Here is a 23,905-nt window from a genome sequence, read left to right as displayed (position 1 = left end):
ATACAGTATATAGTAACATTAAGTGACGTAACTGCACTGCCCGAACATGAAGGTACTGTTTAACTGTTTTTTTTGCAGTCTATCCATTTTATTAAACCGGTAATTGTGAATAATTTATTTATGACTTTTCCAAGACTTTCTAGGTTTATGTATTTTTCAAAAACTGTCCCAGGCCTGGAAATTGCTACTTTCAAAATTGCTACTCCTACATGTTCACTCACATTGATCCGGATGAAGTTGATAATCCCTAGACCTCATGTACGGATTAACCTCCGAGCCACATGGTGCAGTATGCGATGTGTAATACCGTAGTTGTACAAACTGAATGCTTATGAGCTCACCGGTCTCTCCAGCATGGAAAAAGAAAGGAAGCGTCACCCCTCTCTCTACTGGCAGTGACAAGGCCTCTCTGAAGTACCACAGGGGTCTGCCTCTGTCCTCGCGGCCCACCTGTACACGAAGACAAAAACAATAAAAATACGGAAGTCAACACTTTTACATTAGACATGCTTAAGTAATGCTTGCTTTCACAGATTCAAAACAGTTAAATGAAACTAGAAATCAAACTCATGCTCACCATGTCAAAACCAGCCATGATATCTGGGAAGTCTCTCCGCAGCTTCATGGCCTCCTCCACCACTCTGGCCATCACTGACGCATTCACTCCCCTGATGACAGCACAGCATGTGATCAATGATTACATCAACATCCTCTTAGGTCTGCTGGGGAGCCAATGAGCAGTAAGCCATTTCAGACTAATAAGTAGCATCTATTGTGAGGGTAGTCACCTGTTGATTGTGAAGATGATCCTTGCTCCGAAGAAGTCTGGGTGGTCCGCTGTGAACTGTCTGGTGACCTCCTGGTAGGTCTTCAGAGTCCAGGCTGTGTCGTGGGTGCTGCCGTCCAACTCGTATATCTGAGTCACAAACAAGACACTCACTCACCACGATGCATGAGCAGACAGGGGAATGCACTGGGCATGACTTTGGTGTACCTCTGGGAGTAAAGCTCGCAGCTCCAGGTACATGATGTTGTCCATGTAGAACTCGGTGAGACCTTGGTAGTAATAGTCTCTGAACACAGGAGCGTATGTGACCAGGCCCCACACTGCAAGGAAGGCCTGTTCAAACCTATCCCATACCACGTCCTGACTGGGGTACACCATTTCTGGATCCTGATCCGTGAAGAGCGTCATGTTGCCCGTGATGCTGTAAATATATAAAACATTGGTTGTGATCAGATTATTTTGGTTTCACTTACCACAGTCGACGAGACTTATTTCTTTGTAGAAGGACCTTGAACTACCTGGAAAACACTTCTTTGTTGGAAAACAGTCGCATCTGCAGTGGTGACCTCTAGCTGCTTTCTTGGGTTTAACCAAAACACACAACCGATAAAGTAATCAAATTAAATTTCCCTTCATAATTAATAGCCCATCTGATTACTTCATATTTGGAGACTCCTGTTTTTGATATCCCATCCTAGCATCTTGTTCCAAATAGAAAATACTTCTCATTAAGAGAGTAATTAAGTAATTAGTTTGGGACCTTTAAATACAAACTGTATCATGTTAAACTTAGCTGTAATTTAAAACTGCCATCCATACTAACAAGGACTGTCTGAACAGAGATTAATATAACAATAAAGTCTGCTTGGAGTCATGTGTTTATGGGCTTATTTCCTGTTAGACACTCTCTGTTTTCCATGAGGGTTTCAGGTAACTGGCAGTCACAGCAGAGTGTAATGATGATACATTCTGCTACAACAGAGGCGACAAAAAGTGAGAAAAGATACGCAGGCTTCAGTAGCCGTAAATGACTCCGTCAGAATGGAGTGAACAAGCCCTGTTATCTCTAACTACATACATTTGTGTTGACACAATGGTGAATTAGAGGTATATCTGAAGTCATTGTCACACTCAGTGGAAAAGTACATTTCATGGGACAATAACTTCTGAAGTTTACATGACAAACAGAAAAGAAAAGGAAAAAAAAAGTAGACTTGTAGAAGAAAATGAGCCCAATCATCGGGGTGTCGTATAGAATAAAATATTACTGTTTTCTGTGGCTCGTTTATAAATCTGTGGTATTTATTTGAACTAAATATATTCAAAGCTCGTCCAGAAAAAAACCCCCCACCTGTTGTCAAGATCCGTGGTGTTGCTCATCTTGGCCCTGAGGTTCTCCAGGAGGGTCCAGGGAGAGCAACGTGGTAGAGCTTTGGGCCATCGGGACGAGAAGATGAATCTGATGGACTGGATGTCAGTGAAGCACATGTAGCAGTGGGGACGATAGGTCACGTTCTTCACGAGCCACTCCACGTCCACCATGGACAAGTCGTGGACGTGGAGAGCTCCTCCTGAAACAGGGAATTACAAAACTATAAAGAACCCGGACTCTGATTCTGGGTTTACTGACAACTCCTAAATATTCCCTGTATGGAAAAATCCAACATTTGTGATGATGAATGCTATTATCATGTTTTGAGGCGTGCGACTGAACATACGTACCTTTAGGCATCTTCTGCAGCAGGTTGAAGATGGGACTGGTCCTGATGAGGTCCCTGGCTTTGAAGAAGTGCATGGCGGGAGGAAAGTCTGCTCTCGCCATCTCCTCCTGCTTCATCTTAAACAGGAGAGCGTCCAGCCGCTGCTCGGCGTCAGTCAGCACCATCTGCCCGCCCGTCTGCATGGAGGCCTCCAGCTGTATGAGGGCCTCTCTCTGCCGGGGGTCCGGGACGGCGAGGACACCGGTCAAGTAGTACAAGAGCAGACAGGCCACGGCCGCGTGGGGGCGCTGTAGCAGCACTGCCATGGCTCGGAGAGTTTGTGGGGCTTCTGGGAGAAAACATAACTGGGTTAGTCAGGAAAAGCTTGTTTCGACAACCTAAAACAGTTGTTCTGTAGTAAACATAAATAAATAAACCTTTAACCTCCAACATCAGCAGTAGAGTAAATACAAATGACCAGGTGTTTGTCTCTCAGCAGTCATTTCCACCATGTTTACACGCTAATACTGAGATTACCGAGTGAAAAGTGAACGTCACATCTTCTAGTGTGATACTCATGTACACAACCAGAGGATAACATACACAAATATAGTCGACTCGGTTAACTCACGCAGGTTACTGCCTTCATTAGAGACGGAGACATTTTGGCTTGTGTTGTTATTAATAGGTTGGACAAAGACAAGACACAAGACGACCGGCAATTGTTACATTACCTTACTTTAATCACTTAGTCGTGTACAGTCTCACTACTGTAAAACATTGCCATTTAACGGACAGCAAGTGCTTCAGTAGCTTAGCTGGTGCCTCGACAGCTGGCGACGATGTAAGTAAACAGTCCGGTAGAGAGACACTTTAAAAACAGAGAACCACTGACGGTGTCAGCTGGAAACACGTGTATGCTTTGGTCGAACAGCTTACTTTATTATTTCAGTGTCACAAAAGTAACAAAGCAGCAGCGCTAAAGCTAAGTTGGGGTCTTTGTCCGTCTATTCAGTGATCCCCTAGATGTGCGCTTTCCTGTGCGGGGTGCAAACCTGAAGTCCCGCCTCCACCCCGATATGATTGGCTGAAATTCAACCCGGATAATCATTTGATTGGTGGAATGTAGAGGTGTAATAATAGTTGGACATACTAGTTTATGGCTTGTTTTTTTGTTTTTCCGGGATACACTTTGCGTCACAAACGAGTTCATCAAATAATACAAACCGTAGAAATACTGAACTTTGGCAGTCATTTTGGACAAAAATGCAAACAAAACGCAAATGGTAAAAAACAATTTCTGTTGCATGACACACTACATTTATCAACAAACTAAAGACATATTTCTCTTGTTTCTATTTGAGAGATGCCTACATAGTGAACCAAAAAAAGCTAGATAAAGCATGATCTATAAGCTATTAAACAGACCAAATAGGCATAATTTCTCCATCCAGTCACAGTAAAGATACACACCTGTTACCCATCATTACTTATTGAAGTGACACTTAAGTATTCAACTCATAAAAGGAGCAGCTATTAAAATTGAGATCTTAATGGAATAAGGAGGATAAAGTCCTCCACTTTCTGTATTTTTCAACAGATTGTCAGCCTTTTTACTCCGTCTATTAACTTTCCTAATGCGGTTCTACAACCTGCTTACTAAGTATCTTAATTGCATGCCTCATTTTATTTTTTTTTTTCCTGTGCTTGAACAAAATCATATACTTGTTTGCTTTACAAGGAGCCTTTGAAGGAAGCGTGAGGAGCCATGCTGCTTCCTCTTGACGTCACAGCACATCTCCTGCAGATATGAGAAGAGTCAAACAATCTGTGTTCGTCAAGAGGATGAGCACTAATTGAAGGCGATGGCGTGAGGCGCTCCAATAGATTAATGCATCTCTTGTTTTGTCTGTTTGCATTTCATTACTTTTGGCCTTTCAGTTTCTTTAACGGATTATAGATACATGCCCCATTACTACGGCAAAGCATTATTTTATGTATATTTTTTTCATAGCACTGTTAACTTAAGTACAGCTGCACAAGTCTAAAATTTCCTGATATACCGTGAGGGACGTGACCAGTAGTGAACAGTATATTTTTTTCACTAATGATTTTTTTTTTTTATTGACAATGATTAAACTGACTCTTGTTCGAGAAAAGTGATTTATTTCTAAGAAATGTACAGTATAGAAAATACTCTGTTCCATTTCCAAAATAATCTACGTCAGTCAGATAAGAACTTGTAAACGTCACTGAAAATTAAAAAGGTACAGTTCTCTTTTTTTCAATGCCACCATGCTACTGAGGTAAAAGAAAACTGCTGAAAACAAAAAACAAGAAATATCAAGAAAAAATAGAAACATACACCACATTTATATTAAAACAAGTCCGAAAATGTACAAAAATGCGTAAAAGAGAAAATAAATATGATTCACATTTAATCACGTCTAAATGGTTTTCACTAGTGCAGAGAGATGACAGCAGAGTAAAATGAGAGATGAATGCACACTTCCGATCATCTGGTGCCGATTCTACAAACCAGAGAACCACACGCACGCACACACACAAACATATGTACAGCATCACAACCTCAGACCTTTAAAACCAACACTGTCCTTCATGCATTAGACAGCGCAAGTGAACGCACTACCTCCAAAGTGACCCTATTAGGCCCACTAAATATTGAGACAATTCCCTATTTGAACAACATAGTCTTTTGTGACACATTTAGAAAATTGTCTCACAGCTTGTTGCACTTTCCTATTCCATCTTCCTCCCTCAAATATTTACTTACAATGCCGTAGGTACCTACTACTAAGGAACATAGTAAACCCATAATGACGCCACACTCTATGCAGTCTATTACAGACCCTAGACTGGAATAACACCTACTTTGTCTAGTTCCAACAAACTTCAGTCAGAAAGGCATGCACTCTGTACAACTTGAGACCAATTTACAGACACGAGATGCTGTATTGTCCATCACACCATTTAAAAACTGATAAAGAAAATGCTGTCCCATTTCAAAGATTCACGGATTGGTTCAATTACACAACGCCTGTGAATGTCAGCCAGTCGACACAGCAACCTGTGACCTAGATGGTCCTGCATTGTCAGGCCATTTCATTCATTTCAGTAGGACTACAAACTAATAGTGGTGCTAAAAATCATCAGCTGGTCACAGACCCACATGAGTCTGGCAGAGTACAAAAAGAAGTTCAGGGACTCAGTAGATGCCAATGAGGTAGATTAATTTACTGTCATCGCTGAACTGCACAAGTGGGATTCACAGATGCAACACGGACCTAACGGTGACGGTGCAGGACCACACCTGCACGGACCACATCAGTTATGAGGGGGAAAAACAAAAAAAACAAAAAAAAAAAAAACAGGAATGTGGAATAACTCAAATTTGATCCATCTCACTTCAAATCCACTTTGATTAAAATGGGGAAGAAAAAAAAAAAGACAGGTGGTGGTGAGGTGGATCTATTTGCCAGTTTCAGTCCCATTTTCCTTCTGCTGCTGCTCCTCCAAATAATGCAGAAAAATACCCGTATAGAGAAACTGTACACCCTGAGGATCTGTTTAGTGTCGACATGGGGAAGAGGAAGCACTCAAAAGAAGACGCCATGCAAAGGGCAGAGCCGTGAATGAACAAAGAAAGTACACACGTTTAGGTGGAATGAAACAAAAGTCAATTTAAAAAAACTAAAAAAACAAGAGCGGGATTTTATGCCTTTGTTCTGTGTATGTGCATTTACCAGCTAGCAGAACATGTCACTTAAGAGATAAGGATATATTTTCATACATAGATGTGTTTGACTAAAAATAAGACTATCCAAGGCCACTCAATTCCAAGATGTCTTGACTAAAATCCACAGTGCAGAACAGAGAGTTATGTAATTTTGCGCCATCTTTGCCTGTCACTCTGTGCTAGTCAAAGACATTCTGGACAATGAAGGCAGCTTTGAAAGATGCATATATGGCGTGTTTACTAGAGAAACACCGTTAGAGTAGGGGTGGACATGGACAGCGGTTTCTGCTTAAGACAAATGATCAGTGTTTGTGTACTTTCACATGCAGCTAACCTGCTGTACACACTTTATTGTCTATACATTCACTCATACATTCACAAAGGTAATCAAGGCAATTGCAAGGGGCCTGTGAGTTGACTGGGTTTGGGTGACAGTCTCATAGAACCTTCCTTTTCTACACCTGAGTTTAAAGATAGGGTTGGAACAGAAAATATCAGTAAAAAAAAAAAACCAACAGTCCCTCTCGTCTCCATCACATCCCCTCCTCAGCTCCATCAACCACTACAGTCAAAGGACGAGATAGGCAGCAGGCTGTGTTCAGTGTCCTTTACTCCATTCATACCCCCCATTGCTCAAAGAGGAGAGGGCTGTCCAGTGTTCTGTGTTGGGCAGGTTTGGCCTGGTGGTTCTTCTGCTGGGAGGACCCTGGCTCAAACAGTCATGACGGGAGGAAACCCCCTGTGGTGAAGTGACCTTGAGCAAGTCAGTGAATCCCTGCCAGTTCATGTGGAGGAAAGAATTGTTCTCCAGGGCTCAAAAACATTTCACATTATCATGTCGGTTATACCAGCTGCCTGGTTGGATCTTAAAGCTCAGCGGTGGGCGAAACGGAGCCAAAAGGTTCTTGTCCAGTGTAAGAAAATCATTAAGAAATGTATGTGGAGCAAACCATACCCACATACTCTTCCTTCTGGATCACTGCTTTCTCCATAGTGATATGAACATGCCTGAAAGGAGAAGAACAATTAGTAAAATGTGTAACATTTGAACACAACACGAACATAGCTCGACAGCATCATGACATCATCTCTGTGCTTTGGTCCCTTTGGAATCTTACGAACGCCTTTTGGCAGCATGTTTATGGTCTTAGGGATACACACCGTAGGCACTGTAAAGGACATTTAATGAAAGATAATAAAATAGGAAATTGCCAGAAGCTGCAAGACAAAGTTTTAACATACAGTGGAATGTGCCAAACGTCATTTTTACTCACTGATATGATTCTTGTCACACTCCTTATTTACTGCTAGGGCCTCCTGGAGCAGCCATCATCTGCTGCCTGTGACCACAACAAAAAAAACATAATGTCAACATTGTTGCTGTTACTAAAAAGTTGCCACTCTTGGTTGTTTTAAAAAGGTTGTTGCAGTAAAAGTTGTTTTACTGTAAATTACCAATTAACTAATAGACAAATCACATCAACAGTACATGGGGTTGAAGAGGAAACATGTGGAAAAAAGAAATAAAAATAAAACCAATCACATGATAACTGCAGGTCACAGCGTATTAAGCGGTGGCGATGAACGAGGCAGTGCAAAACGTTTAAACTTAAAGCTAAAGCCACCGTAAAAAGAGAATTTGCTCTCTACCTTGCCGAGTTAGTTATAAAACAGACAGAAACCTTCGGTGCTGAGAAATGAAGCCAACGTGGCCGTGCAAAGCGGCCAAAACAGTGTCTCAGCTCTTTGTCGATCAGTTTTATTTGTCTTTTTAATATACACGGTCACATGTCCTGAGTCAATAGCTCAATCGAAAAATGTGCTTTCAGACATAGACCACAGATACAGAGAAATTAGCAATATAAAACTCTAAATTAATCATTTTACCCTGGGTGTAGGAAGTGTTCTGGTGGCAGGCCTCTCTGCTGAATCATCATGCCCTGGAAATTCCCCGCAGGCCGGGGGTGTCTGTACATGACCATGCGTGTCTGACCCGGCGAGTAAGGCAGCTGCTGGGGCCGCTGCAGAGCCTCCATCAGATGTGGGTGAGGTCTTTGGGCGGCATAGCGTCCTGGATCTGGGTATGGCTGGCCAGGGTAAGGAGCTCTGTTGCCATTTCCGCGAGTCTGAAACATCATGTGGGGTGGAGGAACGCCACCGTGCTGCATCCCAGGGTGCACGGCACAAGGGTCGAACATGAAGCCAGACACCATGTGTGCAGCGGAGGCAGGGTGGTGCTGTTGAGTTGGCTGGGTGCTACGGTGGCGGGCAGCAGCATTATGGCTGTCGAGGTCCAGGATTTCTTTGGGGCTCTCGGGTCGCTCTGAGCTCTCCTCGTGAGCCCGCTTCGCAGGGCTGCCGCCACTGCCGTTGCATCCGCTGGCCTGCTCCCTGCTTTCACCCTTCCTCTCTTCTGGGCCTCCAGGGTGTGGCGCTACTTCAGGCACAGGGCCAGGGGACATCAAACTGGAGCCCTCAGAGCCCAGGGGTGACACGCTGCTCTCCTTCAGCTGACCGTTGCCTCTGGCACTAGCTACAGGTAGGTAGCCATTGGGTGGCAGCGGTTGGCGAGCCTGATAATGAGGCCGATGCCACTCCTCTGGAGGATAACTTCCTCTACTGTTGGCCTGGTTATGGATCTGAGGTTGTGTGAAGTAGTGCTGTTGCTGGTACTGATGAGTTGGGTACACGTTGGGGTGCGCCTGAGGGTGCTGTTGGCCTGGTGTGTGGTAGGAGTAGGCAGTCCCTCCCTGCTGGTGGTAGGTGGGGTGCTGAGCAGGGTTGTGGAGGGGGTTAATGGCCTGGTTGTGATAAGGGTGGTGAGCAGTGGGAGGCATGGGCCTGGTCATGTTAGTCTGGCTGTAGTGTGGATGTAGGTGGTTCCCCATGGCATATGGACCCATGGCTCCATTTACCTGGCCTTGGGAGTGAGGAGGCATGGCTGGATTGTGAGCAGGTGCCGGCCCTCTGTGAGCCTGCATACCTGGGTTACTACCGACCACCTGGGTTTGATGGTGATTGGGGCTAAAGTCCTGGTGTTTATAAATACCATTTGGAGGGCCAGACTTCATCATGTGCTGTGGAGGAGCGGCATTACCGTCTGCGTCCGGTCTACTTGTGGGCTCACTAGGTCTTTGATCTCCATGGTCTGCTGGGCTAGGCTGGGAAGGTAGTAGTGGGGTGGGATGACTGGGTGGCAACGAGGTAAGAGGAACTGGCTGAGGGGGTCCGGGCTGGGCTCCTTGTGTGGCACTCTGTGGCATCCCATGCATGGGGCTGCTCTGTGTAGGACGTGGAGAGTTGTTCTGGGGCACGTGGTGAGGGGATAGAAGAGCAATATGTTGCCGTGTGCTCTGGGTCATCGGCTGGGGAGAGCTCCGTGGGTGGCATTGGGGCGGTATACTCTGGGTTGCCTGAGGTTGCGGCTGTTTTTGGATGTTCTGCTGCTCACTTTGCTGATGTGCATCCTGCATGTGTGACAAGTTGCTCCCGGACATTTGCTGAGTGGAATCCTGAGATGCTGCAACATGCAGCGGCGTTATGTTCTGGTGAAGAAGTGCGGGGCTTTGAGCTTTTTGCTGTGGACTGTTATGCGTGTGCTGAGGGTGGTTGGGGTGGGTGCTGTCAGTGGAGCTGTTGTCACTTGGGTTGAGATGGGATGAAACAGTAGTGGCACTTATGTGTTGAATGGGACAGTGGCTGGCAGATTGTCTCTGGCCATCTACCTCCTGCTTGTGGCTCTTTGTTGAACTCTGCGACCCTGGTCCGGACGGATTCTCCTCTAATCTGGCCGAGTTAGAGGCGGGGGGGCTCTGCATTCTCTCTGCTGGCCCCACGAGGTGTTCTGTGGGACTACGAATGGACGGGTGCTCTCGGTTTGTTGAAACCGGGATTTGGGGTGATGAAGCTTCATCCGAAATGTTGGCTGCCATCTTGTTCTCTGATGTTGAGTCTGTTGACAAACAGCAAAATGAAAGGAAAGTTAGCATTGAAAGTCAAATTGTGGGGAGGTTAGCATTGAACATTGATCAACTATTATTACAAGACCAGATTGTAAAGTCAATACCATTGCTGTGTATCGTGTCAAAGGATGTGAAAAAAATGATCAAATATGTTATAATCATCTATCCAAACCAATCAAATGAAAAAAACAAAAGCAGATCATTAGGAATGCACCCATACTCTTTAAAGTGAGAATGTAAACACATTTTAAGCTTGTGAAGCCTAACTGACAACATGCCATCTCTTTTGTACCCTCACAGCAACCAGGAAGAGATTTCACTAAAATAATGAATATTCAATGTGCCACTTACAGTGAAAAATAATTAAAAAGAAATTGCAAAAATCACACCGAGCAAGGACGAGGATGGGGACGTGCTGATTAATAAATTGAGCCACTACAGTCCAGTAAGAACACTTGTGTAGAAAGGTCAGACTGTGCTCGGGCTCCTTTATGCAGAATATAGACGGCTGGTGAAATACTGAGAGAGAAGGTCAGGTCTACCTTTGGGCAGCGTGTCTGTCTGTTGAGAAGGCTGGCTGTCTGGCCCATTGTCTCTAGCAGGACGCAGCAGCTGAACCTCAGGGGCAGGGGGAGGCTGCTGAGAGGGGTGAGCTGGGATGCTGCCAACTCCTGATGGGGGCCCAGGCTGCTGAAAGTTGCCCATGTGCTGATGAGGGGTACCAGCAGGGGGTCCAGAAGAGGCTGACAGCTGCTGCAGGGCCAGCATCTCTGGGCTTTGCAGCATGGAAGCCAAGCGTGTCCTGCCAGAGGAGTCTGGGTGGGCAACAGGGGGGCGTGAGGACACGGGGCCCGGGGAACTGACCGCTGCAGACATTTGATACTGGGCATTGGGAGAAGGGTGGGGGTATCCAGCGGCTTCTGGCCAAGGTTTATGCCCCACTGGAGGGGGGACTCCGCCGTAACTAAAGTTGCGCTGGTTTACCATGTTGGGATCTTGCATTCCCATCCCATTGGGTCTCTCCTGGGGATTCATACCAGTCCACATGTTCGATAGGCCCATACCGGGAGGCCTCAAGCCTGGGTAGTTGTGCTGAGGTGGTCTTTCTGGCCCTAGGAATCTATTGCCCAAGGGGTGCATGGTGTGTCCTTCTGGACGGTGGTGGGATGGATACATGCTGGCTTCAGGAGGAGGGCCAGGCTGGAGGCCCAACGGACGTGGGCCCAGAGACGGGCCATGAGTCGGACCCATGTAGGGGTGCTGCGGCTGGTGTGGAGGCTGCTGTTGGTTAGGATCTGGGCCCATTGGATACCTAGGACCCATGTGACATCCCTCAACCATGCGATGCTAGGAGAAAAAAGAAATAAGGATTTTGGTTAGTATAAGGGCGCATCAGTCGGTTTTGCCAGCATCAAGTTGACCATGCACACAGAATAAGGTGGTCCCTCAGTAAAAACTAACTTTTCGTTATAATTAAGTTTAGAAATGATTTATTGCATCTGTATACCTGCATGTTAAAGTTGTGGGGAAAGTGGTTCAAACTGGGGTCTCCATGCCTGCTAATGTGAGCTGGGTATGAGAAGCGGGGATCCATGGCCATTCTTTGGCCGTACATGTGTGGGCCATGAGGGCCAGGTGGACGAAGAAGCTGGTAAGACAATAGAGATTCACTATTTCAGTTTTTCTACTAAATTTCAGACAGAATTGGGGGGCGTAGCTTTTTAGAAATGTAGAGGAAGCAAAGTTTCCCTGTGGATACCTGTTGCCCTGGGTGGTACATGCCCCTGATGTCTCCTCGATGAATGTGCTGCTGGCTTTGAGGCAGGCTGTGGGGGTGAGGGGGGCCATTGGCCCAGTGAAGGGGCGGAGGTGGACGTGTTTGTCTGTTGTCCTCCTCCGAGAGTGAGCTGCCCTTGCCCCCTTGGGAGTTTCTCTTACGCTGGACTTGCTCAGTGGCTTTGATCAGACTTTCAGGTCCCAAATGTTTACTGCTGCCCCGGCTGCGCTTTTTGTCCTTGCGGTCCTTGTCTTCGCTGTTGATGTGGAACTCCTCATCTGTGTCGCCGTCCTCCGATGGAAAGTGTTTTAATAAGGCCCGGCTAAAACACCGTTCCAGAGACTCCGCCATGATAGTGTACTCTGGGGAAAAGGCATAAACATTAGCTATGCTCATAGGATAAAACACATTGAAGTTAATATAAACGCGGCCACACAAATGGAAGCACATACCTGTATCACATCCACTCATGCACACTGAAATAATAGCTTTGCATCTGTCACTCTCTCCCTATCACATGACCACACACACACACTCCTACAAACACCTCAGTCCATCGCTCAGTCATTCCTTCACACTCAAACACTACGGACCAATACGCATGCCATGTATCCATGGACACACACTTGCTCCTCTGTTCTCATCCCAGCGCTGGCCGACTGACCAGGTCAGAGGGCATAGGTTGACCCCTCCTCCTCCTCCTGCTCCTCCTGCTCCACCCTGGGCCCCCTTACCACGCTCCTCCCCCTGTCCCTGGGGAGAGTATTCAGTTGGATGGATGGCTCCAGACAGGGGGCTTACAGGCTGGAATGTTTCTCTGGCATTGCAGGGCTCAGATCCCCCTGAGCACTGGAGCACAGCTCAATCACTCCTCATTAATCACTGTCAAGGCTGCCCCGGCCCCGGCCCCAACACAGCACTAAGTCCGGCCCCCTTTCTTTTGCCCTCTCTCTCCCCCACCGTCACCCCAAAAATTCATATATGCACTTCTTTCTCACAACTCACACACCAACTGAATTTGATTTTGAAGCTGAGACCAACGTCTTAATGGAGGAAGCTGGACTGTAAAGCTGGTTTGCGTTTGTGCAAATGTGTTCATTTACCGCTGTCTTCTCCGTTGTACTCAATGCAGTTCTCAAACATGAGCTTCACGTCGGCAACAAACTCCTCCTTAGCAACGTACTCCCCATCATTGAGCTTCTTTTCAATGGTGGACAGGTCCATCGGTGTCTGAGGGGATTGGAAGAACAATTAAGTTCAAAAGTTTAAAGCTCTGAAGTGATACGTTATTCATGGTTTGTTGGGATGTGAACCAAACACAAACAAACAATATCTCACTAACTTGCTGCTACATGCCAGCTATCAGTGCCTTGTGTTCAGTACCTGGATGAGCTCATTGTAATTGGGGGCATAAGAATCATCCACAGGCTCCAAGAAAGGCCAAGCATCTTTATGGGCCTTCAAGACCTCAAGCACTACAGAGGAGAGATCAGATCAGACATTAGAACACATATCAATGCAGACTGAGATAAAGCAACAGCCTTGAGTGACTGCTCAGAAGCCTACCTTTGTATAGAGTAGTGTAGTCGTCATCAATCTCATAGCTGAAATGTGGAACATACGACATGTTACAAATAGTCAACTGTGAGTCATTTATGCAGAAAGTGAAATCTGGAGTCAAATGTAGAAAGCCTCTCACAATGCTTTATTCCTGCGTGTTCTGTGGACGGGAGAAGAAGGCTCCAAATTGAGGAGTTCGGGTGGCAGGTCTTTTCCTTGAGACAGTAACCAGGCCCTTTCCTCTCGCATCTTCCTCCTCTTTGCTCGCTCTGAGAGAGAAGGACGAACACAGGGGGGCAATTAGAGGCACAAACAATATAAAACACACCAGTCTCAGGAGGCGGCAGGCACATGTTAATTGCTTTTTTTTTTTCTCTCTCTCTCAGGCTCTTGAGTTACAGTTTAAATTGCACTTGCTGTCCATTGAGGCTGTCAGGAGAGTCAATGAGAACCAGGCCTTGGCCATCAGAGACAGCCGCCGCTCAGATAAGTAGAAAGAAAGCCATTCGTCATCATCTTTTCTTCGGCCTCGGTTGATCAAAAGAGCGGAGCAGAGAGAGTGCAAATGTATCGCTGCTTCATCTTTTAACACGAGAGGCCTGCTGCCCCTGCCGTGTGAATAAAAGAGATTTGAGGGAGGATTCCACATAGGCGATCGACACAGAGAGCTGGCCGGTTCCTGCGGTTCATCTATAATACATTAATGAGGCTCCTCCACTGAAGCACAATCAGCAGTTCATTAACCCTTGACGGATGACATCAGAGGGGGGAGTGATCCTGTGATTAAAGGCCCTGAACATTCCCTCTCACAGTCTCTGTGTATGATACATAAATCACAAGGCTCAGAGCGCTGCTATACTGCAGATTTTTAAACCGTTATGAGCCAAATCACAGCAACGGCGATGTGACAGTCTGTGGGTGGGGCGCCCTTCACAATCCATTCTGCCCTTGATCCACGTAAGAGTGCGAAAGCCCCCTACCTGCTGCTTACAGGTGGCTGATGAAAGAATGTGAAACTATTGATGCTCCTTTGATATTTGACTTTTGGCAGAGATTCATTTTTTGTTTTTAACCCTTCTGCATATACGAGCAGCAGACTTATACGTGTGTGAGCTTGCTGCAGATCATCAGGGATATTATTTAGATCTGAAAATCAAGGTACTTTTTGCACAAACAGAAGTTTTACAGCTTTCCATTTGTGTTACATCCATCTTACCCTCCACAGCTTTGATCTTCTCCATCTTTTCTCTCTGTTGCTCCTCCTGCTGAAGCCTTTCCTCTTCCCGTCGTTGCTCGGCCAGCAGGACCTGCCTGTCCAGCTCTTCGTCTTTCCTCTTCTCCTCCTCCTCTGCTATGGCCTTCAGATTGTCCTGAACACATATAAGCCCATTAGTCAACTCTGAACTCATGGAAAGACGGCTTGTAGTGTTGAACATGTGGCAGCTGAAAGTTGGTTATCTGTAACTATATCAGTGTTAATCATGCAACACCAGGAATGATGTCCGAAGGACAAACTAGACAAGTGGCACACTCCAAACCAAAGATAGGGCTGAACAAAAGCCTCATTGAACTTGTCCATCAAAAAACATGTACACAGATACACAGACACACACACCTCCTCCTCTTGGTTTAAGTGTTTTTCAGAGAACCGTTGTGATATGCGAACTGGGGCTGGGTCCAGTAGCTTCTGTTTCTGCTCCCGCTCCTGAAGGAAAAAGAAGAGATGAAGATCAACTCTGCTCCTTATAGCTGTTAAGAGGCACTATCCATAATACAAATGTAAACAAAAGGCTAATCCTGCACTGGAACGTCCTATCGCTCCAAAACTGATTCATTGTTTTTTAATAGGCCAAGTAGCAACAGATGAAAACTAAAGTTATTGTTTTTTCTAATAGTAAGAATTACATTTTAAAAGTATGCTCGATTTCAATCATTCCAACTTTTAATTTTATTTCTGACTTACAGACGTGGATATGCCCGTATCATTTACAGTATATGGTTCATAAATTACTGATTGAGTCTTCAAGACAGATAGCCACACACAAGCCAGGCTCTGGGGAGTTGTGGAGGAGCAGTGAGTATAGAGAGGCCAGAGGTCACTGGCTCTGCTCTCCCCTCCCCCAAGTCTCCCTCTCTATTCTGCTGCCTGCAGTCCCCTGACAGCCTATAGCTTAGTTTGCTTGACAAATACACTACGTAGTGATAGAACACCAGATGGCAAAATCCAGCTCATTTTGAGCACGGTATTTTCGATCCTGCACTATGCATCTTAAAAATACCGTCTATGATCCACATTTCAACCTGTGATCCAGATAGAGCACACAGGAGGGGAGGAACACCAGCCAGAGAGCTGTGAACAGATCTACCGTCTTTATCAGGGACCGGTCTCTGCAGCTCATGCCAGAGTTCATCAGGGAAGATGGACTGTGAATACCCGTCTTGCCCGGGGCGGCCAACAGCACTGAGAGGTGTCACACTCAGGCTCCTGGTCGTCCATAAAACAATCATGAGAGGCCTCAAGAATGCATTAGCAGCTGTGTGAAACCTGTGCATGTGTGCGAGGTGAGGAGGCAAAAGAAAGGAGACATGGGTGGCAGAGAGGAGAAAGACCGATGTTCATGATGTGATCTATAGTGCCCTCTGAAACTCTTCTGTCCCCCACTCTCTGCCTCGTCTCAGTGTGAAGCACCGACATATCCCGGGGCTCCACAATTCCTCCCTACATTACCGCCAGCACTAAGTCCCTCCTCCACCCAACACACAAGATCGAGTGCCTCTGGTGTCGACACTTAAGAGAGGTCGAGAGAATCCTGCGGCGCAGCAGAGCTGTCATTCAAGAGGCTCCATCCTGCCTCAAGGTGAGCTCCAGCCTGCTGTCAGTGCCCCATGAAATGGCTGGTGACAGCAGCCTGAGACATGTGGAGGAAAGGATTCAAGAGGCTACACACACACACACACTCTGTATTTGACATGCTTGTATGCGCGCGTGCACACACACACACACTCTATAAATATGTAATTGTAGTAAACACTCAATAACATCCACGAATAAATGATAACTATGGTTTATAGACCATTTCACAGTTGTAAACATTCCAAAAGTGTCCCAGTTTATTACCCGTTGTAGTTCATGTGAATGACAGAAGCTGACAGGAAGTAAACACGGACCCCAGCTGTTGCCTAGCAATGCCACTCCGTAGAAGATAAGTTAAAGACAAAGTAAGAATCGAGGGCAGCCTCTATACAGTAGATGAACTGTGGTGACGTACATTTAATGAATATGCAGGATCTTTTGATGTGATCTCCTGCTGTGTTACATCAGTGGAATCTATTTTCACATAAGAAGAACATCGGGGGAATGCACTCCCCTTTGAATTGAGACGGTTCTTTGAGCAAAGTCAAATTAAATCTGAGCATTTTTTCCCACACTGTGATCAAGTCTGATAGAACCCATGTTCTCTGTTCTTTTTGACATGAAACCGTCTCTTTAAGTCGAACGCGCTGTAGTGGAATTGCATGCTTTCAAAACATGTACAAGAGCAAATTAACACAAGACGTCTCCAAGATGCTCCTCTACTGACCAGCGCACACCAAGTACACCATGTAGTTGTACTAGCAGTGAAACCGCTTTCATTACAAAACCACCACAATGCTTCAATAATACTCCGCACTCAGAAAAGCTTTGGACAGAAAGGCCTTTTAAACGCCATATATTTCATGTGAGCATGAGTAGTAGAGCTGAGTGTTCAGTCGATGAAGAATAACACGACATTCATCTACTGACCGCTGGCCAAACCACCTTCTTTACACAAGCAGGTGGGATAAACACAGGGACCAACCTCAGCTTTGACTAGCTGTAGCGTCCAATTACTGAAACTAATTCCATCGCAAACTATAGAAACGAGTTTGAAGGAAAAACTGAGTGTCTAGTGTTTGCTATGAACAGCGGGAAACAATATCTCTATGATCTCCCCCTGAGGTACTTAACACACCATTTGACGACAAATGAGCATGAACATGACCCACAGGTATGGCCAAGCCCATTGAAGATTACTACAGAACTCCCCACAGTCAGGCCGAGGGCAAACTTCATTACAAAGCTCGTGTGCAGAATTAAGGGCAAGCACAGACCGGCTTTCCTTCACTACAGCTCTCCTGCAGCTGGCCCCGCTAAAGTGTCCCGGATCATGAAAGAAACTCCTTGAGGGGGACAGTGATCCTTCAGAACATGACAGGAACTGAACGGAGATCGGTAGAGATTGCTCAATCTTTCGAGCTCCATTAGTCCAGCTCCATCGGAACGGCGAAAGTCAAAAAGTCATACGGATAGGGACTAAAGTTAACATTGATTTAAGTTGATAAATGACAAACGTATTTGTTTTTTCCACCTACCATGGCCCTTATACGCTGCATACTTCCAAGTATAAGATTAAGTTGAAATGAGAGTTGTTAAGATTAAGTACTGTAATACAGACAAAAAACAAAAACATCCCTCCAGTGATTGGTTAAATTAGCAATTTTAGATGTAAACACTGGCATACCTACCATGGTTGGAATTGCTGTTCATGAGCTGGTATTCATTAATATTGCTCGAGGCAGAGGCTGACAAACTGGACCCTAATGAAGACATTATGTAAGCGCTGTAATTGGAGCTGATCACGAGTAACGAGGTCTCTTTGGTGTCTGACCTTGTGCTCAATCATGCTGCGGATCTCCGGCAGGAAGTTCTGGCTGATGACCCGGTGGAGGTGGCGGTCCTGTGGGGACGGTTTGTCCTGGATGCTCTCTACCAGACTGACCCACTGCTCCTCCGAATCACACACAAGCGACCAAGCGCCTCGCTTAAGGCCTGGTAGGAGCAGAGAAGAGAGACATTGACTTATTGATTCAAGGGGAAATGTATAGAGACATTAATATCAGTGAAACTGGTCGTGGAAAGTATAAAAAAAAGAAAAGAAATGCGTTTATATTCATGAGATCCTTTTACCTGTGCTAGGGCGGAGATCTTCCAGCTCGTTTTCTGACTTCACTTCTGTCCCTTGACTTTCCAGCTCACTGAAGGTAAAAGAAAACATTAGAGAATAATACAAACAAAATATTCCAGAGGGATTAGAAGTATTACATCTTCAGCTAGTTGTAATCTAAAGCGACCGCCCGACACTTTGTGACTATTACGCTTTTTGGACTTTAGATTAGATTACTCTTATGCACAACTGGAGACAAAGTGTATATAGCAGGGAGTTCAGGAGTTAGATTCTCCTCGTACTTCCTTAGCCTTACAGCCAAATTCAAACTGCACAGTAGCTACGATGACGGTAATTATACTGCAACATATGTGACCTCCATGATATTTTCCACGATGAGCATGTTTTCCCCACAGAGACAATTAAAATACAAGGGGTCTACACTTCTGGTGAGAATATGGTTGGTGTATAAGAGTATGTGGCCAAGAAATACTCTATTATTTAATTACATTTCAGATACAGCAGTGGGCTGAGTCAACGACTCACTGAGGGCAAAGGGGATCATAACACAAGTCTTCAAAACTCTGATTATGTATCATTTTCCTGAGTCATGATTGTTCAAACCCTCTCTATCATCTGTGGACACAGCCATGGCATCTGTTGTGACAGCTAAATGCAGATTTTCCTTTGACATAACTGCACATGTGAATGTTTATTCTCACCATAGCTGAGGTTCTTCCAGTTTTATCTTCTTTGGTGGTCTTCCCCTTTTCTTTTTCTCTGGTAATGTCAGCTCAGTGGTTTCACTGAAAAACAACATCAAGTAGAAAGGAAGTCTTTCAAGCAATAAGCAATATGAGACCTCTATAATTAACCCTTAACAGGCCTGTAAATGACGGTCAACACTTACCACATGCACTAGTTAACCAGAGAGAAAACATGACCAGTGACATAACATCTGTCCTGGTTGTACTGGACGGAGGAAGACGATACAAAATGCCCGGTGCTATATTTACCTGATCTTCTCTGCTCTCCTCTCGACTGGCTCTTCTTTGTACATGCGAGTGCCATAGAAGTACCAGTAGAGGGCTCCATTTCCATCCTGCCCCAGCGGCTCCACTCTCAGGCTGTCTGCATCCAGTCCCTGGTGGGGGGGGCACATATCACATTTCTTAAATCATGTGTAGGACTGGGATTTTAAATCATCGGTCATTAGCAGGTGATGTCATTCAAGTCCTTTGAGCCTACATGGCTGTGAATCATATACAGACACGGAGCACTTTCAGTGTCTTTCCGAGTACATTCGGAAATTGAATCTGCTGATTTATTTGGAAAGAACTTCTGTCGTGAGAAAGCTGTAGAATATATTCGAGGGTAATTATAAACTGATGGAAGGAAAACGCTCAGGTTATTATTAGATGTACTAAAGTTAATTCCAGGATATACGTCGAGGTGCTATTTCCTTTGTTAGGTGTAATATAAAGCTTCATTACTTATAAATTCAGTTAGACCGCAAGCATTCTGTTGCAAGTTGAGGGGTAAATATAAATGAGAATCTTGCAGCTCTTCTTTCGCCCTGATGCATTATACTCACACACGGTATCCATTTAAACTCATTTTACTGCTAAAAGGTCAAAACTAATTAAAGTAGTCGCAGGTCTTTAACGTACCGACCATAAAGTGTTAATGGGAGGCAATGCTTACAGGCTATGTAGGTCATATTTTAGTCACAGTAAGTGATGTAGCTTCACCCGTGTTTTCAATCCAGTACCTGAGTATAACGCATAAAACCCAATAGATAGTTTGAGCGGATCCTTGTGGAAAGTTTACCTTGAGCAGGTCAAAGACGTCAGCAGCATCCAGGCGGTAGTCGCACAGCCGGTGCAGCAGTTCCACCTGAGTGCGAGGAGGGAGATTCTCAAAGGGACCCTCTCGCAGTGGGTTGGGCTTCCCCTCCTCCAGCTCCCACCGGTAGCTGATGATGTCGTCCAGGTAACTGCTAAATGCCTGGGGGCTAAAGGGCAGGGCGAAGGAACAGATGAGAGACCGAGAGTGACAGAGGCAGGCGCGATAGGTTTCTCAACTTTAAAACAGTATGAAAACCTTTTCAACACCAGGTCAAATCTCTTCAGATACAAACACTGACATGCCAGCAGAGCAAATTCATCACAACAAAAAACACTCTACACACACTGATTTACTATTACATTGTCACAAGAACGTTTTGTTTTTCTTGGTGTGGTTGTCTCATTGTGTGTCAGCATCTACTCCACTGTTTTGTCTTTACATAATCGCACAATTCACCATTCTGGTTCAGTTCCCCCCACCTAAGACCTTCCATTGTATTGTTAGTGTGGAGAGGTGTGATGGAGTGGTGCCTTTGCTTTCTGTGAGGGTCTCAGGTTGGTGGTGCTGAGCAGGTAAAGCCAGACGAGGAGGGTTCGGTATGTCCCTTTTGTCCTACTTGTGTCTTGTGGTTAACTGTTGTTTCCCAAGTTTGTTTTGTAACTGATGATTAGTTCTATTAAGGTATGCTCATCCACTGTAAATACATTTGAAACATACATGTAAGGATATAGAAAATAAAGCGGACTTTTTGATTATAATAATACTTAGGATTCTATTAGTTGTAACCCCTAAATGATGGATTCATTTATGTTAGATTCGTGACTTGTTACAAATGTTTATTGGATCATGAGGTGATAAGGAACTTTGGTTTGTATCAATTACAAAATTAAGATGCATATGACATTTATTATAACAAATAAGGTTTTTTTTTTGTCCATTGAGATCTGTCAGTATGGACAAATGCAACCAATTCAATTGCAAAAGCTGTGTGCACATTGTTCGGCCAACACGCCATGTCTCAAAATCAACTAGTGTCCTTTTAGAATGCACAGTTTAGGAAACAAAGTTCAAACTGCCCTATTGGCTTCGAGACAGGGGCTGCACTCATTTCCTTGAATAGGTGAGTGCGGTTGTATCTCTGCTATGAGTGGAAGCTGGTAAATAAATGTTGGTTCCAGTTCAGGTCCGATTAATCTTTACCTTTCAGTTCCAACCCAGCCAAACAGAACAAGGGCTCGGGGCAGGGGTGAGCATCTATGCAACGGCACAGAGGGCCAGAAAAATGGCTTATCTTGAAAGAGCAGTGTGCACTTTTCACACAGCTGCAGCCCCCCCCCCCCCTCACTACCCCATCTCTCTCTCTCTCTCTCTCTCTCTCTCTCTCCCCCACTCTCTGTCCCTCGTTCTCCCCTACATGCCTCCCCTCCCTCCTCTCCCCCGCTCCGGCAGAGCGTTTAACACGTGCGGATGAAAAGGGCAGCTCTGTGAAAGGCTAGCGCTGAGCAGCCACCCCCGGGATGCCAGCGCCTGTCCACTCCAATAAAGCAGGTTGTCCTCCTGTTAGCGGTTGCCTGGGTGGAAGAACTGGATCATTCCTGCCTCTCTGCTTATATCGGTTCACTGGGACCACTATGAGTCTTTCTGATGATGGGCGAGGGTAGGAGGTGTGTTCGAAGGGGGAGCCCCATGAGAGATTAAAGCCATTTGTGGATTTGAATAAGAACTCACTTTCCCCCATCATTTGGGGACAGAGGAGAAAAAAAAAGTTTCAGTGGCTGAGCTGTACACTTGTATTGCCGTAGTAGTAGAGCACTCTTTCACCACAGACCGTAAGTCATCGCATGGTGAGTAAATTCTGACGCCTCAGTGAGTCATTGTGCCGGTGACTCAGACTTCCTGTGAAGGCTCTTGGGTGCTATGACTAATTTAAAGTGGATGGAAATACTGCTTTTATCCTGGCAGCTACATGTCAGAAAATAAAACCCTGTATTGATTATTATTTCCATTGTGCCTCTGATGTTTTATTTAAAAAAGTGACGCTTCCACTATTCTAGATCTGGCACGATTAAGACCTAGAGTGCAGGTGTACAACTGCTTTAAGCACATTACACATTAGGACGCAGGTGGTCTTGTACTATTCCCTCGCCCTTTATCCTACAGAACTACTAAGTACTCAAAGCTAGCATAGCATTCCTGGTACGATTCATCACTTTGCATTTTACATTGAAATTAAAATGTTCCTAATTTAGACTATTTTTCTTAAGCAAAGCTCTTATATGTGCTGCTTGTGCTTGGACATCATTTCGAACTTCAGCTTAATTTGTTTAATCAGAAAGATTTTGTAGAGAATTTCTTTATGTATTTCTTAAAGCAAGATATATCAATAATATACTTTTCTGGTATGGCAACCCAAACAAAGGTGTCATATCAATTTCATATTGGTATCTTATCACAACACTTTGAATGAGCCCTAATGGAGAGAAGACTGGACACTCGGGCTGTGAACCAAAACTCGGGCTGTGAACCAAAACTATGGTCAGATTGAATCGTGAAACGTGCGTACCTCTTTACCGCCAGACTTCAGTGTCATTTGCTACGACTATCAACCTTCAACGTTTTGTTATTATCTACACCAGTAATTCCAGTTCACTTCAACTTCTCCTTCGGCCCCGACTCAAATCCTCATCCAACTATTGTGTTAAGCTGCACTGACATTAGTTTCAACCGCCTTTGCCGATATACAAGATTCTTTGTTTTTTTCACTCTATACTTACGTGATGTCATTGCGCTGGTAGCAACCCTGCAAAAGACAAGCAATGAGGTCCCCGAGGAAGTCCGAGTCCTGCTCTGACAGGGCCTTCTCCAACTCCTGGAGAAACGCAACAAAAGAGACAGTAGGGTCAATACACACGTGAAGAATACATACTACATATATAACATATTAGTAATATGATATTACTAATTGTTGCCACAGCTCAGCTGCAACATTAAGAAACCAGAGGAGCTTCAAGGGAAAACTCTTTCAATAAGGCAAAGGCATTATGAGCAAAACACAGGGGATTTATGAGTTATCAAGCGATCGGTGGTCATCACAGGTTTTCCTAGCTATACGATGAGATAATGAATGAAGAATAAGACGTGATATTCGTGAGCCCTCGGCATATGTTTTCGACAGAGCTGGTACCAGTGTAAGGTAAGCTGGCAGAGGCAGACAGCAGGAGGGGCGGTGGGAATTTGGTCGTTGTCCGATTTGGGCTTCTTGGTTTGCCAGTGGTTGTTTGGCTGAAGCAGAGGTTCAAGTTCAGCCATGACCCCTCTCTCCTGGCATTGTGTTTCCGCCATTGAGGTTTTATGAAGCGGCAGTAACCGGCAGAGCAAACTCTAAAAGGCCTGAAAGCACCGAGGAGAGATGGGAGGCAGCAGGGGCCTAGAGCTGCAACACAGACGTGCCCCCCCCCCCCTCCTCTCCTTTGCTGACCAACCAAAACGCAGCACCCCACACAGCTTCCCAGCATGCATTGCTCTCCCAAATGATACCCCAAAAAGCTCT

The 23,905-nt window shown here is 45.3% G+C and overlaps 2 protein-coding genes across 5 annotated transcripts in view; both read right to left on the bottom strand.

Annotated features, from left to right (window-relative positions):
• Window positions 1-3,528, bottom strand: part of ada2a (adenosine deaminase 2a) — a 15,919-nt gene extending 12,391 nt beyond the window's left edge. Inside the window, exons 1-7 of one of the 3 annotated variants that reach the window (XM_031869696.1) lie at window positions 3,222-3,528; window positions 2,510-2,836; window positions 2,139-2,358; window positions 995-1,208; window positions 789-916; window positions 578-668; window positions 342-450 (exon numbers count right to left, since the gene is read on the bottom strand). In XM_031869696.1, coding sequence (XP_031725556.1) covers window positions 342-450; window positions 578-668; window positions 789-916; window positions 995-1,208; window positions 2,139-2,358; window positions 2,510-2,813 — 1,066 coding nt within the window. In that variant the 5' untranslated portion in view covers window positions 2,814-2,836; window positions 3,222-3,528. The remainder of the gene's footprint in view (window positions 1-341; window positions 451-577; window positions 669-788; window positions 917-994; window positions 1,209-2,138; window positions 2,359-2,509; window positions 2,837-3,221) is intronic. The other 2 variants (XM_031869706.1, XM_031869715.1) reach the window with 2 other exon arrangements.
• Window positions 3,529-4,636: 1,108 nt separating this feature from the next.
• Window positions 4,637-23,905, bottom strand: part of cecr2 (CECR2 histone acetyl-lysine reader) — a 33,805-nt gene continuing 14,536 nt past the window's right edge. The window contains exons 2-19 of one of the 2 annotated variants that reach the window (XM_031863147.1): window positions 23,130-23,224; window positions 20,338-20,521; window positions 19,524-19,651; window positions 19,230-19,313; window positions 18,531-18,598; window positions 18,232-18,392; window positions 15,159-15,248; window positions 14,760-14,913; window positions 13,683-13,812; window positions 13,550-13,587; window positions 13,367-13,458; window positions 13,087-13,213; window positions 11,966-12,345; window positions 11,714-11,854; window positions 10,749-11,553; window positions 8,132-10,196; window positions 7,519-7,584; window positions 4,637-7,252 (exon numbers count right to left, since the gene is read on the bottom strand). In XM_031863147.1, the coding sequence (XP_031719007.1) occupies window positions 7,542-7,584; window positions 8,132-10,196; window positions 10,749-11,553; window positions 11,714-11,854; window positions 11,966-12,345; window positions 13,087-13,213; window positions 13,367-13,458; window positions 13,550-13,587; window positions 13,683-13,812; window positions 14,760-14,913; window positions 15,159-15,248; window positions 18,232-18,392; window positions 18,531-18,598; window positions 19,230-19,313; window positions 19,524-19,651; window positions 20,338-20,521; window positions 23,130-23,224 (4,785 nt within the window). In that variant the 3' untranslated portion in view covers window positions 4,637-7,252; window positions 7,519-7,541. The remainder of the gene's footprint in view (window positions 7,253-7,518; window positions 7,585-8,131; window positions 10,197-10,748; window positions 11,554-11,713; window positions 11,855-11,965; window positions 12,346-13,086; window positions 13,214-13,366; window positions 13,459-13,549; window positions 13,588-13,682; window positions 13,813-14,759; window positions 14,914-15,158; window positions 15,249-18,231; window positions 18,393-18,530; window positions 18,599-19,229; window positions 19,314-19,523; window positions 19,652-20,337; window positions 20,522-23,129; window positions 23,225-23,905) is intronic. The other variant, XM_031863156.1, reaches the window with a different exon arrangement.

Source organism: Anarrhichthys ocellatus, unplaced genomic scaffold, assembly GCF_004355925.1.
Source record: "Anarrhichthys ocellatus isolate YVR2014 unplaced genomic scaffold, GSC_Weel_1.0 scaffold2, whole genome shotgun sequence".
Taxonomy (NCBI): domain Eukaryota; kingdom Metazoa; phylum Chordata; class Actinopteri; order Perciformes; family Anarhichadidae; genus Anarrhichthys; species Anarrhichthys ocellatus.
This window is presented reverse-complemented; position numbering and strand designations above follow the sequence as displayed.